The 14,576-nt window shown below is 41.5% G+C and overlaps 1 protein-coding gene across 1 annotated transcript in view; it reads right to left on the bottom strand.

Moving 5' to 3' along the window:
• Positions 1–14,576, bottom strand: part of LOC132834023 (signal-induced proliferation-associated 1-like protein 2) — a 427,470-nt gene that overhangs the window by 388,762 nt on the left and 24,132 nt on the right. Inside the window, exon 2 of the mRNA XM_060852741.1 lies at positions 5,636–5,769. Within this exon, the coding sequence (XP_060708724.1) occupies positions 5,636–5,769 (134 nt within the window). The remainder of the gene's footprint in view (positions 1–5,635; positions 5,770–14,576) is intronic.

The following is a 14,576-nucleotide window of genomic DNA, read 5'->3' on the forward strand; positions in this document are numbered from 1 at the left end:
TTGTTTTTCTGTGATAAACCCAATCAGCCAGAGAATGGTGAATCCAAGGACCCATTACTACAGAAATGGGCAGAGACCAAGTCACTGAGTGTATTTAAGGTAGAGTTAGACAGGCTCTCAATTAATGTGTGAATCAAGGGTTACCGGGAGAAAGCAGGAGATTAGGTTTCAGAAACATATCAGCCATAATTGAATGTTGAAACAGACTCATATGGGCCAAAGCCTTAATTGTGCTCCTATATTTAACTGTCATGTGGTCTTATAAATCAGATTTTATGAAGTCAACATTCAAATATACCAAGTAATGGTTTTTGCAGCAAACTATGTTCTTTAAAACAATTTAAAACAGAGCCAGATTGAAGTGCTTTAAAGGAGACTGTGTTCTGCAGTATGTAAATGAGCTGGAGCAAAAATTTGGACAGAAAAACGCTTTTCAAAGTGGGTGCAATTTTGAATGCAATTTGTGCTGGAATTGCCAATTGTGTGCACAGCAGAACCTCAATTATCTATGCCTCCTTCTGATAAACTCTGAAAGAAAACTTCCATCATAAGCTCATCCCTCCCACAGCACCACGCTATTTTGGGTTTACAATTTATTTTCTCTTTGCCTGTTCAATTGGATTTTGCACTCGTCATTGAAACTACAGGACTATGAGGACAAAGAAATGACTAGAATATCTTAGAAACATCTCTCCCTACACTTTCGTTGGTAAAATATGGTTATGCATTGTGGACCCATGAATAAGGAAAACCATTATATTTTGACCCTAAAGAAAATCTTGGTCTTAAAGCACATCAGTTTGATTTGTATATGATTAGTCTTACTCTTCAATCACCAAACACAACAATGAAGATTCAGAAAAAGGTGATGGCCATCCTTTTTCAAAACTGGATTAAACTCAGCTCAGCTGCAAACTCTGGAACGTGACTGTCACTCCTGTTCCACAGCTGATGCTGTGTCACTGACTACCATACTGGTAATGTTTAATAAATAATTTAAGATCATGTAATTTAAGTTGATGAATTAGTTGCAATATTTTGTTGTATCTAACTAATAGAAGTTGCTGCCACCTCAAAAAAAAACTAACCAAAGCAATTTACAGCTGTATATTCATAGAATATAATCTAATCTCATATTTTTCCTTTAAATCATAATGTCAATGTACTTCAAGGGCAGCAATTTGGTATGAACAAAATCTAAGATATTAAAATATTTATTTGAACTGTTAATCTGCAGTATCATACATTTAATATAGGAAGGGTCACACAGTGTCTCATTTCTGCTTTGATAGAGACCTAGGTAGACTAACTTCCAAAAGCAAGTTTGTACACTACGCAATGAGAGCTGGGAGAAAACCCCTGTCCAGTTTATTTGTACAAGGGCATCAAGCTTTCAAGAAAGTGTTGTTCTGAAGTAAAACCTAAGGGCATTTGTTTGGAGCATCAGAAAACTAACCTTCACTTTGATGACAACAACATTAATAGGGGGTTTTGGGGAGGGGGGAGGTAGGCAGAGCAGAGAGAAATTTAACAGGAAAAGCTGGCCTCTTTATATTTTCTCCAGAAGACTAATTTATGGCACCAACAGATTATTGCTGAATAGAAATTTTGTTGTCATTATTCATGCAGAAAATGGTTTCGTTAATTAAAAATCTTTTGATTGCAGGAACAAGCATTGCTAAGTCAAATTATCTGGTTTCTTTAGGACATCTTGAGTACTGAATAATAATTGCAATACTACAGTTATTTAAACCTTGTTCACTAACATAACGTGATGGTGGAGTACAAGTTCTTAAATACAAGGTCTAAATCCAAACCCCAGTCAGGATTTTGATTTACAATACCATTTCCTACAAGAGGGAAGTCTACCAATCTTTGCTCTCTAGGGAAGAAGAAAGTACAAATTCAATTTCTTTAAATACTATGCTTCTGTGGAATCAGAATACCACCTTTAGGAGGACAATGCTTGAAATAGTCAAGTTCCTAGAAAATGCATCTACAGTATGGCAGTAAAAATATTAATGAGTCAAAACCAGGTAAATCATGTTATGCATCAATGCTAATTCTAATTTATAAGGAGCTGCAGCAAGCTAGGATTGGTCTCAAGGTTCCTGATGAAGGACGTATGCCCAAAATGTCAACTCTTCTGATCCTTGGATGCTGCCTGACCTGCCATGCTTTTCCAGCACCATACTTTTTGACTTAAGATTAGGAACACAATTTGTACATTTCTCAACACCAAGATAATTTTCTTGCCATCAGATATGATGATGAGATGGTCAAAGGTAGCCCATAGCCCCTAAGAGTGAGCATATTTCAAACAAGACATGACAGAGTGTGGTCACCACCTGGAAGCACGCTTCTTGGAAGAACTGAAACTGGAGGTTTGCTTTAAAACTGGAACATTTAACCTGAGACAATCAAACTATTGTTCTTCATAATTAAGATGGCCATGTTGATCCTTTTGACAGTGTCACTTTACACACTGCTGAATGTCATACAATGTCCAAAGACACCATAATGAGATAGAACAGCCAAATGAGAAGGGCATTTAACGCCAATCTAGAATCTTGCTAGAGATCAAAAGTAAAGTTAACTGCAGCCTATTAAAAGCAAACAGGCATGAGCCAAAAGCAAAACTGTCCAATCCCACAACATCAGTGTGTACAAAATTTGATTCATTTGAACAATCAGAATAATAAAATTGGTAGCTATTTTAAAGAATATCAAATGAAATCTCCAAACAACTATCAAACTGATTTTGGGAAACTTCCCAGGATGTCATGAAAAATAAAACACACACCTTTTCAACACAACTGGACGCAAAACTAGTTATAAAATAAAGCTATCTCCTGTATATCAAAACACTCCCTCCAATAGAAAGGATGTTATGAAACTCAAAAGGGTTCAGAAAAGATTTAAAAGGACGTTGCCAGGGTTGGAGGGTTTGAGCAAGAGGGAGAGGCTGAATAGACTGGGGCTGTATTACATGGAACTTCGGAGGCTCGGAGGACCTTACAGAAGTTTATAAAATCATGAGAGGCATGGACAGGTTAAATAAACAAGCCTTTTCTCTGGGGTGAGGGAATTCAGAACTGGAGGGTATAGGTTTAGGGTGAGGAGGGAAAAATTTAAAAGGGACCTAAATGCCATGCAGAAGGTGATAGGCATATGGAATGAGCTGCCAGAGTAAATGGTGGCGGCTGGTACAATTACAGCATTTAAAAGGCATTGGGATGGGTGTATGAATAGGAAGGTTGAGGGATATGGGCCAAGTGCTGGCAAATGGGACTGGTGGCATGGACAAATTGAACCAAAGGGTCTGTTTCCATGCTGTACATCTCTATGACTCTATATGACTTTGTACATGGGAAATCATGTCTCACTAACTTGATTTGGATTTTTGAAGAAGTAATGAAGAGGATTGATGAGGGCAGAGCGGTGGATGTGATCTATATGGACTTCAGTAAGGCGTTCAACAAGGTAGACTGGTTAGCAATGTTAACATGGAATACAGGGAGAACCTGCCCTTTGGATGCAGAACTGGCTCAAAAGTAGATGTCAGAGGGTGGGGCATTGCTTTTCAGTCTGGAGGCCTGTGACCAGTGATGTGCCACAAGGATCAGCACTGGGTCTGCTGCTTTTTATCATTTATGTAAATGATCTGGATGTGAATATAGGAGGTATGGTTAGTAGATTTGCAGATGACACCAAAATTGGTGGTGTAGTGGACAATGAAGGAGGTTAAAATCTTCGAGTAAAAAATGAGGTCTGCAGATGCTGGAGATCACAGCTGCACTGCTGCCTCACAGCACCAGGGTCCCAGGTTCAATTCCAGCCTCGGGTGACTGTCTGTGTGAAACCCAGGAATGGTGCCTCAGTGATTAGCACTGCTGCCTCACAGCACCAGGGTCCCAGGTTCAATTCCAGCCTCGGGTGACTGTCTGTGTGAAAACCCAGGAATGGTGCCTCAGTGATTAGCACTGCTGCCTCACAGCACCAGGGTCCCAGGTTCAATTCCAGCCTTGGGTGACTGTCTGTGTGAAAACCCAGGAATGGTGCCTCAGTGATTAGCACTGCTGCCTCACAGCACCAGGGTCCCAGGTTCAATTCCAGCCTCGGGTGACTGTCTGTGTGAAAAGCCCAGGAATGAAGGAGGTTACCTCAGAGTACAATGGATCTTGATCAGATGGGCTAATGGGCCAAGGAGTGGCAGATGGAATTTAATTTAGATAAATGTGAAGTGCTGCATTTTGGAAAGGCTAATCAGGGCAGGACTTATTTACTTAATGGTAAGGTCCTGGGGAGTGTTGATGAACAAAGAGACCTTGAGTGCAGGTTCATAGTTTTTTGTAAGTGAAGTCACAGGTAGATAGGATAGTGAAGGCAGCGTTTGGTATGCTTTCCTTTATTGATCAGTACACTGAATAAAGGAATTGGGAGGTCATTTTTCTTTTAGATTATTAGACTTGATTCCCTACTGTGTGGAAACAGGCCCTTTGGCCTAACAAGTCCACACCAACCCTCCGAAGTGTAACCCACCCAGACTCATTTCCCTACAATTACCCCTGACTAATGCACCTAACACTATGGGCAATTAAGCATAGCCAATTTACCTGACCTGCACATCTTCTGGAATGTGGGAGGAAACCAGAACACCCAGGGAAATCCACGCAGACATGAGGAGAATATGCAAACATCACACTGACAGTCGCCCAAGACCGGAATCGAACCCAGGAAGTAGCAGTGGTAACGATAGAGCCACCGTGCCGTCTAAGTTGTGACTGTACCGGATATTGTTTAGGCCACTTTTGGTGTACTGCGTGCAATTCTGGTCTCCCTGCTATAGAAAGAATGTTGTGAAACTTGAAAAGGTTCAGAAAAGATTTACAAAGATGTTGCCAGGGTTATAGAGGGTTTGAGCTAAGGGGAGACACTGAATAGACTGGGGCTATTTTCTAAAGAACGTCAGAGGCTGATGGGTGACTTTATCAAGGTTTATAAAATCATGAGGGGCATGGATAGGGTGAATTGACAAGATTTTTTTCCCTGGGGTGAGGGAATCAAAAACTAGAAGGCATAGGTTTAATGGTGATGGGAGAAAGATTTAAAAGGACCTGAGGGGCACCCTTTTCATGCAGATGGTGGTGCAATGTATGGAAGAAGCTGCCAGAGGAAGTGGTGGAGGCGGGTACAAATACAACATTTAAAAGGCATCTGGATGGATAAAGGAATAGGAAGAAATTCATTCCTTTCGAGGAATATGGCCAAATGCTGACAATTAGTCAGTAAGGATGAGTTGGACCGAAGGGTGTGTTTCAGTGCTGTACACCTCTATGTCTATCTATAACTGGGTGTACTTTCAGAATGAGGTATCACTAATAGAATGCAGGATGTTCAAAAATGCAAATTACTAGCACATAAACACAAATGTTTTCAGAGATGGTGAAATCCCTCCACCACATTGTTTATGGAAAAAATAATGGCTGAATATATGAGTAAGAATAATTCATATACAGTGCTGGCTGTAATGTCAGTTCAGTAATGTCAGGTTTTAATTCCAATTTTAAAACATTCTCTAGTCTATGTTGCAAGTTTCTTTCAAAACTACATAGCAATAGATTTAGAATCTCACTTCGCTGGTCCGGAAAGCTATACGATAGTTGTACTGTAGCCCATCTTTCTCCTTTGATTCATCTAGCTTCTCCCTCCGGATGCTGACCGCCACAGGACCCAGACTTTCATCTGTTCCAAAGTAGTTTTGATGTTCTGTAAAACAATTTGGAGGCTCAGACATAAAGCAAGTGTGAGTGCATGAACAACTGAATATACATGCTGCAAAATAACAGCAAATAACTTAGCAAAAAGAACACTGGAGGTGCAGGAAATCAGAAATTAAAGCCTAAAATTCTGGATAAACTCAGCACGTCAAAGCACATCTGTGCTGCCATGTTTCAGGTCTGTCATCTTGGATCAGAAGTCAGCAATGAAGAAACGCTGCAGATCTGAAACATTAACTCCATTTTTCTCTCTCTACTAAGATACTCCCCAATTTGCTGAGTTTTTGCCAGCTAATATCTCTCAAGTGTGGACCATCTTTGGAACTTTGCAACTATTTAACATCCATGGTCTATTCAACTCATGATCATGCAGCATTACTCCTTTAGCATGTCAACACCGACATAATAGGTCAAATGGCCTCCTTCCATAACCAATCTATGATTCTAATGTCAATTTGACTTTCTGCTCTTGGATTTTAAACCCTTAATCTTACAGATCCAAGAGAAGAATGCTACCAACTGAGTCACAGCTGACCCTGGATGGAGTAAGCATTTTATTCCAACACTGTCTAAATCACCTTCTGGAACTGTCTCATAGGACCAACATAGAGCACCAAAAACTAAAATACACTACTTTAAACTATTCTTTGACTCAAACATAAACTGAGTTAGCCTACCAATCTATTTTATTGAAATATTGTATTTCTATTCAGCCGATTTTTTTATGAATTACAAGTAACATCAATGTTGCATTCAAAAACCAAGAATCATGTTTTTCTTTTTGGTTTATTAGATGACACTTTATTCAATGTTTGTGAGAAGATTTGTAGCTCGGGTGCTCGTTGGTGTGGTTCTGTTCGCTGAGCTGGGCATTTGTGTTGCAGACGTTTCGCTCCCTGTCTAGGTGGCATCCTCAGTGCTTAGGCTCCCAAGCACTGAGGATGTCACCTAGACAGGGGACGAAACGTCTGCAACAAATTCCCAGCTCGGCGAACAGAACCACAACAATGACACTTTATGCTTCAATGTACAGTCAATGACAGAAGCTCAACTTTGCAGTCGTTTGCCAAATCACCAGTAAAGTTAATCTGTATTTGGGCTCTGGTGCTTCCTTGTAAGCTATCTGTTCAGAGAACAGTCCTATATTATGCTAAATACATACAAAGTTTCAATCAGCATGTTGCTTCTATTAAACTAACAACCCGTCCTTCTTTCATATTATGCTATAGAAACTTGACCAAATGATAAGAATTCAGAATTCTCAGGTTTCAGTGTCGTAATTTAACCTATATATCATCTTTCAGGACAGAAAGCATAAGGAAGGTATCAATTTCCTAAAATGCAAATTTACCACTTTAATAAGCACTGTGAATTGCATTAATACTAATGAAAGCATTCTATCTCCAACAAAGATTCCAGAAATTCACTAGCAGATACATTTTATGAAGTATTTTGTCTTTATATTATAAACAGAAAACGTACAAAGGGCTATTTATAGATACATTTAGGAAATGGAACCTCAATTTGATGACTACAAGCCAATAGGTTTCTCAGCTCATGTTCTAGAACGTGCTCATTTTCCATATTTCTGCAACAAAACAAAAATCGCATGCACAAAGTGTATGATTCACTCCGCTCTGTTTAGACTTAACATTCCAATTGATCCTCCTTGTATCATGTGACAGACATGTGCAAAGTCACCACGTCATGATCGTAAAACTGCAAAAGAAATCTAGCATTTGGATGGTCTTTCCATGATCATTGAACATCTCAAAAGGCTTCACAGTCAGAGGAAGTGGTGGAGGTTGGTACAGTTACAACATTTAAAAGACATCTGGATGGGTACATGAATGGGAAGGGTTTCGAGGGATATGGGCCAAGTGATGGCAAATGACATTAGATTAACTTAGGATATCGGGTCGGCATGACGAGTTGGGCCGAAGGGTCTGTTTTCGTGCTGTACATCTCTATGACTCGAAGTTGAAAGGAAGTACGATATGTTGTGAAAGAAGAAAAACCGGTCGATTTGCATGCAGCAATCTTCCATGAAAATCACTGTGATAACAATTCTGTTTTACGATGTTGCTTGAGGATCATATATTGGTCAATATTAGACATACATGAAATAAAAGCAAACTACTGCAGATGCTGAAAATTTGAAACAGAATGCTGGAGAAACTCAGCAGGTCTGGCAGCATCTGTGGAGAGGTGCTGACAGAGTTACTATTTCAAGTCCAGTATGACTCTTCCTCAGAACTCTTTTCTCTTCTAAAGGGTTATTTCTGACTCAAAAAGTTAACCCTGTTTTTCTCTCAACAATTGTTGCCAGACCTATTGAGATTCTCCAGCAAAGGCATTTGGATGGGTATATGAATATGGTTTGGAGGACTATGGTATGGGCCAGGTGCTGGCAGGTGGGACTAGATTGCGTTGGGATATCTGGTTGGTATGGATGGGTTGGACTGAAGGGTCTGTTTCCATGCTGCACATCTCTATGATTCTATGACTCTATTCTCTAAGTATGTATGAGACACACAGACTTGCTCCTCTTCAACATAACACCATGGGATTTTTCACATTTATTCAAGCAAACAAATGTCGGCCTTAGAATGGCTCTCCCAAAACACAGCACCTCTAATATTGCAGCACAGAGATGAGAGTGGTACCAAGTGAGACACAGTTGACAGAACTGGCTGCAGCAACATTAACATGAACTCAACTCCCTGGGAGTTTAGAACATTTACTGTGTTTTCCCGCTTTCTCTGAGAATTTCTTTGAGCCATTCTTGCTTCATTTATAAATATTGTCATGTGAAGCTCTGCAAGACTGGACAAAGAACTAATAACAGACCACGGAATATAAACATAGATGATAGGAAGAGTAGGCCATTTGACCCCTCATGCCTGCTCAGCCATTCATTATGATCATGCTTGATCACGGAGCTCAATACCCTGACCCTGTTGCTCTCCCCACATATCCCTTGACCATTTTTAGCCACAAGAGCTAGATTTACCTCCTCCTTGAAAACAGAATGTTTTGGCCTCAACATAGTTTTCTAGGTGCTCTTCTGAAAAAATTTTGATAATAGATTCTAGCAACCTCCCCAATACTAATGCCAATCCACTGGTGTTTAATTTCCCATTAACTCTCTGTCTCCATTTTTAAGCAGTGGGGTCACCTTAGTTCCCTCATCAACTGTAGGAACTATTCCAGAGCCTAAACAATCTTGGAAGTGGATCACTAATGCATCCACTATTTTTAGGGTCACTTCTTAAGTACACTGTGATGTAGATTACCAGGGCCTGGGAGTTTATCAGGGAGACAAAGTGAGGACTCCCGATGAAGAGTTCTTGCCTGAAACGTCAATTCTCCGCCTCCTCCTCGGATGCTGCCTGATCTGCTGTGCTTTTCCAGCACTACACTCTTGACTCTGAAGATTTATCAGCCTTCAACCCCATCAATTTCCACAACACCATTTTTCTACAATATAGTTTGCTTCAGTTCTTCCCTCTCACTAAATTCTGCGCTCCACATCATCACCAGTCTGTTGTTTGTATCCTCCTTCGTGAAAGTAGAAGTGAAGTATAAATTTGGTTTGTCAGCCATTTCTTTGTTCATCATCATATATTCAAGATGTTTGTCAAGATGATGACAGAGTTGGGCTCCTGAGTCAGAACTCCGTTCACTCCTTCTCTTCGTTTTGATACTTTTCATTTTTTTTTTCTTTCTACTTCCCTCCCATCCTCAGACAGCATCAGTGACCATGCGTTGAGCCAGTGGGGATTCAATGTGAACTCCAGCACGTTCTCAAGGCAAAGCCCAGCCCGGACTCTCAGCTTCGAGGTAAAGCCGGCCCGGCCTCTCAGCTTCGAGGCGAAGCCCGGCCGGACTCCCAGCCTCGAGGCAAAGCCCGGCCCAGTCTCCTGGCCTCGAGGCAAAGCCCGGCCCGCACTCCCGGCCTCGAGGCGAAGCCCAGCCTGGACTCCCGGCTTCGATGTAAAGCCCGGGCCGGACTCCCAGCCTCGAGGCGAAGCCTGGCACGGACTGCCGGCCTCGAGGCGAAGCCCAGCCCGGACTCCCGGCTTCGATGTAAAGCCGGCCCGGCCTCCCAGCTTCGAGGCGAAGCCCGGCCGGACTCCCAGCCTCGAGGCAAAGCCCGGCCCAGTCGCCTGGCCTCGAGGCAAAGCCCGGCCCGCACTCCCGGCCTCGAGGCGAAGCCCAGCCCGGACTCCCGGCTTCGATGTAAAGCCCGGGCCGGACTCCCAGCCTCGAGGCGAAGCCTGGCACGGACTGCCGGCCTCGAGGCGAAGCCCAGACTCCCGGCCTCAAGGCGAAGCCTGACCCGCACTCCCAGCCTCAAGGCAAAGCCCAGCTTGGACACCCGGCCTTGAGGTGAAGCCCAGACTCCTGGCCTCGAAGCGAAGCCCAGTCTCCCAGACTCCCCGGCTTCGAAGCAAAGTCCAGACTCCCGGCCTTGAGGCGAAGCCTGGCCCACACTTCCGGCCTCAAGGCAAAGCCCAGACTCCCAGCCTCAAGGCGAAGCCTAGTCTCCCAGCCTCAAGGCAAAGGCCGGCCCAGGCACCCCGGTCTCGAGGCAAAGCCTGGCCCAGACTCCCCGGCCTCAAGGAGAAGCCTGGCCCAGGCCCTGGAGACTGCAACTTTGGTGAGAGTCATCAGCTTTCTGTTCTCCCAGACTCTTTTTGTCAGCCTGACGAATGCTGAGGCTGTTCGTCCAATCCATCTGTTGATCTGAGAGTTCAGGGAGAGACAGTCCGTGATGGTGGAGCCAAGGTATGTAACTTTACTTCTTCAATTTTCTAGTTTATACCTAAGATTTTGTACCAAGGCATATTTGTACCTAAGATGGTGCTGAAAATGTCGACATTGTACATTTTTCACTATACTCATGCATCCCTCAATTGAGTGTGGGTGAAAATAAAACCTAATATTAATTTTAAATTCCCCTGTTTATGACTGTAAGAGAGCTACATTAGCTTTCACCAGTGGTTTTCTCTTTATATAACAAAGAAACTTTTAAAGTCAGTTCTTAATTTTTTCCTTCAAGCTTATATCATATTCTATTTTCCTTCGTTAATCGATCCTTTGTTCCTCTTTTTTTGATTTCTAAACCATCCCCAATCCTCAGTCTATTCTTTTCACTTGACAATTTGTATGCCTCTTTTTTTGCATCTAACACTACCCCTGACTTCCCTCATAAGCCATGGTATGGCCAGTTTCTCTTTGCACTCTTGTGCCAGACAGGAATAAACGATTCTAGTAGTTCACCCGCATTTGCCTTTTGTATGTTTGCCACTGTCTATCCACTTTCAGTAACATTTCCCAATACATTATAGCCAACTCATGCTTCATACCATCATAGTTACCCTTCTTAAAATTCAGGACCCTCATCTCAGAATTAATTCCTTCTCTCTCTCAAACGAAAAACCAGAAGAACTGCAGATGCTAGAAATCAGAATCAAAAACGGAAATTGCTGGAAAATCTCAGCAGATCTGACACACTGTTGGAAGAAAGCAGAATTAACATTTCAAGCCCAGTGACCCTTCTTCAGAAGCCATGGAAAAAATGTGGCAGTGAGCTAAACACTAAACTAAAAGAACCAAAGGAGCTGGAAATCTGAAGGGTCACTGGAGCCAAATATTCTGTGCTGTCTCCCCACAAATGCTGCCAGACTTGCTGAGTTTTTCAGCAAATTCTGTTTTTGTACCTCTCTCACTCTGTCTTGATGAATATTTGTCATATTATGGTTACTCATCCCCTAGGGGTCTCTCACAACGACTGTACCAATTATTCCGTTCTCATTGCATAATACACAGTCTAAGATGGCCCTTTCTCTAGTTAGCTCCTCAATGTATTATTCCAGAAAACCATCCCTAACACACCATAGACCCATAGGTGGAGTAGAGTGCACAATCTACAAGATGCACTGCAATAAGTCACCAAAGATCCTTGAACAGCACCTTCTAAACCCAAAACCTCTGCCACAGATACAAGGACAGTAAATGCATGCAGCATCACAAGCTGAAAGTTCTCCTCCCAGTGACACATCATCCTTATTTGGAACAATATTTCTGTCCCTTCATGGTTTCTGAATTAAGTGTTCCTTCCTAACTCCAAAACGTACCTCCACCCCAAGGTTGCAGCAGTTTAAGACAATCTTTTACAGGGCAATTAGGGAAGGGCAATCAATGCTAGTTTAGCGAGCAACACCCACACCCGTGAAGGAACAAACAAGTGTCAGTGTTATTAAGAGAAGAACAGAAACTGAACTAATATACTGCCCATGAGCTGCCCTGAAGTGATTTAAAAGTCTTGGTGCTCCAGCAGCAAGAAATATTGCAAATCCTAACATACAGCTGCTAGAAAAGAAATTACTGAGATTGTAGTAGATCAAACAGAGCACATCTGATGACTCTACTAACGACCATTTCAGTCAATAAATAGAAGTCGAAAGCTAACGAGCAATGAGCAACTTGCAGACAGGTCAGACAGATTTCCTGCAACGCACTAAAATTACAAAAAAATTAACAATTGTACATCTTTTGCAAAGAAAAATTTTGATTTTAAAAATGGAAAAGTAATGAAACCTATTAACAAGTTTAAAATGATACAATATATTCGCATTCAGTCATATCACTCTTCTCCTCCAGTTCCTAACTTGGTAATTGGCCTTAAAAAGCACTTATATTTCTTTAAAATTCAACTTTTAAAGCAGTAATGGGGAAACAGATCGAAATAATTCAGATTCTGAATTTCAAAAGTTGTATTTACTGCAGTATTTTATTGCATAATTAAACAAGCATCATCCATTTCCTGTATTACCCACGGGACTAAATGATTAGTGTTGCACTGTAATTGCAGTTAAGACTAGCCAGAACTAAACATTGGCCACAACAAAGATTTGTGGATATTAATGTCATGGAATTTTACACTCCATAATCTGAGGTGTAGACCAATTATCTGTTGTCATCTATGTACACCATTCAGATTCTACAGGTAATTTCTGATCTAGTAGCCCATGCTCATTTTAAAATAGCATTTTGTCAATATAATACTTAATTCATCAATGAGGATACAAGGTGCAAAGTCCCATGTAAATTTAAACATGTGGCAGCATCCCTACCTTTGAGCCGGAAGATCTGGTTCAAGTCTCACTTGCGCTTGAAATATGTCACAACAATTCAAACAGACAGAATCAAAATATTTACAAGCTGTTGTGATAGGATGAGAATGGTAGTGGAGTAAATCCTACCACATAGATTACAAATCCTTGTAAGTGATCTTATTGAAACCTGCAGACATCATTTACTGAGAACTGAATCTCTCTAGCAGCGCTCTTGTGGTGCAGTTGAAGTGTCTCTACCTCTGAGCCAGGAGGCCCAGATTCAAGCCCCATCTGTTCCAGACATACGTAATACGATCTTTGAGTCGACTAATTAGAAAATATCTCACATTAACGCTAAGGGCTCCTGAGGTTCCGGAGTAGTGTTTCTACCTCTGGACCAGAAGAGCTGGGCTGAAGTCACACCTGTCCCCAGAGACATGACACAACATCTTTGACAAAGCATTAAGAAATCTCACATCTTAAATAACATATCTTAAACAGTAATTGTAGACACCATCCAAACAAAGTGCCGCCAATTGCCATTCACAACAAACAGCAGTGCTAAATCATATGGTAGTTAAAACAAATGGTAGAAATCCATGTGCAAATCCATAACATGCTGACAATCTATTTGAGAAAGGAAGTCCTATTCCAACACTTCATGATAATTCTTAATACCTGAAATACTTTACATTGACTAAAAAGTTACTGATAAGTTGGAAAGTGAATACTTTATCTGGATTTAAAGCAATCAAAAAAAAAACTGCTCAGAATTGACTTTCATTTGAACAGGTATTTAGTTAGCATGAAAGAAATTAGTTAAACTTCAAGATTTTTGTTTGACATTTTCCTATAAAACTTCAAACCCTAAAAGGAGGAAAGACAAGGTATCTTTGCAGCTCATTTTACACAGCCTTCAGGATAGGCAACAATGCAAAGTAGCCAAGCAGAGGCTGATAGCGAAGTTCGGTACCCATGGGGAATGGGCTCAACTGGGACCTTGGGTTCATGTCACACTACAGGTGACCCCACTGTACTATACACTCTCTCTCTCTCACACGCGCACACACAGACACACACTCCTACAGACCCATACACTCACACAGACCCTCTCTCATACACAAGTTCCCTCTCATATGCTCACACATATACATCCATATGCACACCCACACAGCCTCTCAAAGACTCATACCCCCCTTTACCCTCTCACACATACACACACTCGCACAGACACTCATACCCGACACACACACCCACATTCGCATGCGCACACACACACGCACACACACACACACGAGCTTGTGGGGTGAATTCGTACTTGCAAAATTACATTGTATTTTGCTCAAAAACTGCATTAATCCATGTATGATTCTGTAAATCCCTTTTTTAGAAATACAATCAGCCTGAACATTGGGGCTCAGACAGCCTCACACAGGGCACCTCACTCCTTCAATACATTATCTGAACGGACATGGTACCTATTGTTAAAGTTCACTTGAGAATGTAACTTTAAACAAAAGTTCTGGGATTTACAGATGAAAGAACTGAAACCAACATGGTCATTCTACAAGATGAGAGACGTAACAAACAAACCAGGTTTTTTTCAATATATATAATTTCAGTTGCATCACACTAAACTTTTTGCTATAAATTCTGTGACTTACAATCTTAT

The sequence above is a fragment of the Hemiscyllium ocellatum genome, chromosome 3 (genome assembly GCF_020745735.1).
Source record: "Hemiscyllium ocellatum isolate sHemOce1 chromosome 3, sHemOce1.pat.X.cur, whole genome shotgun sequence".
Taxonomy (NCBI): domain Eukaryota; kingdom Metazoa; phylum Chordata; class Chondrichthyes; order Orectolobiformes; family Hemiscylliidae; genus Hemiscyllium; species Hemiscyllium ocellatum.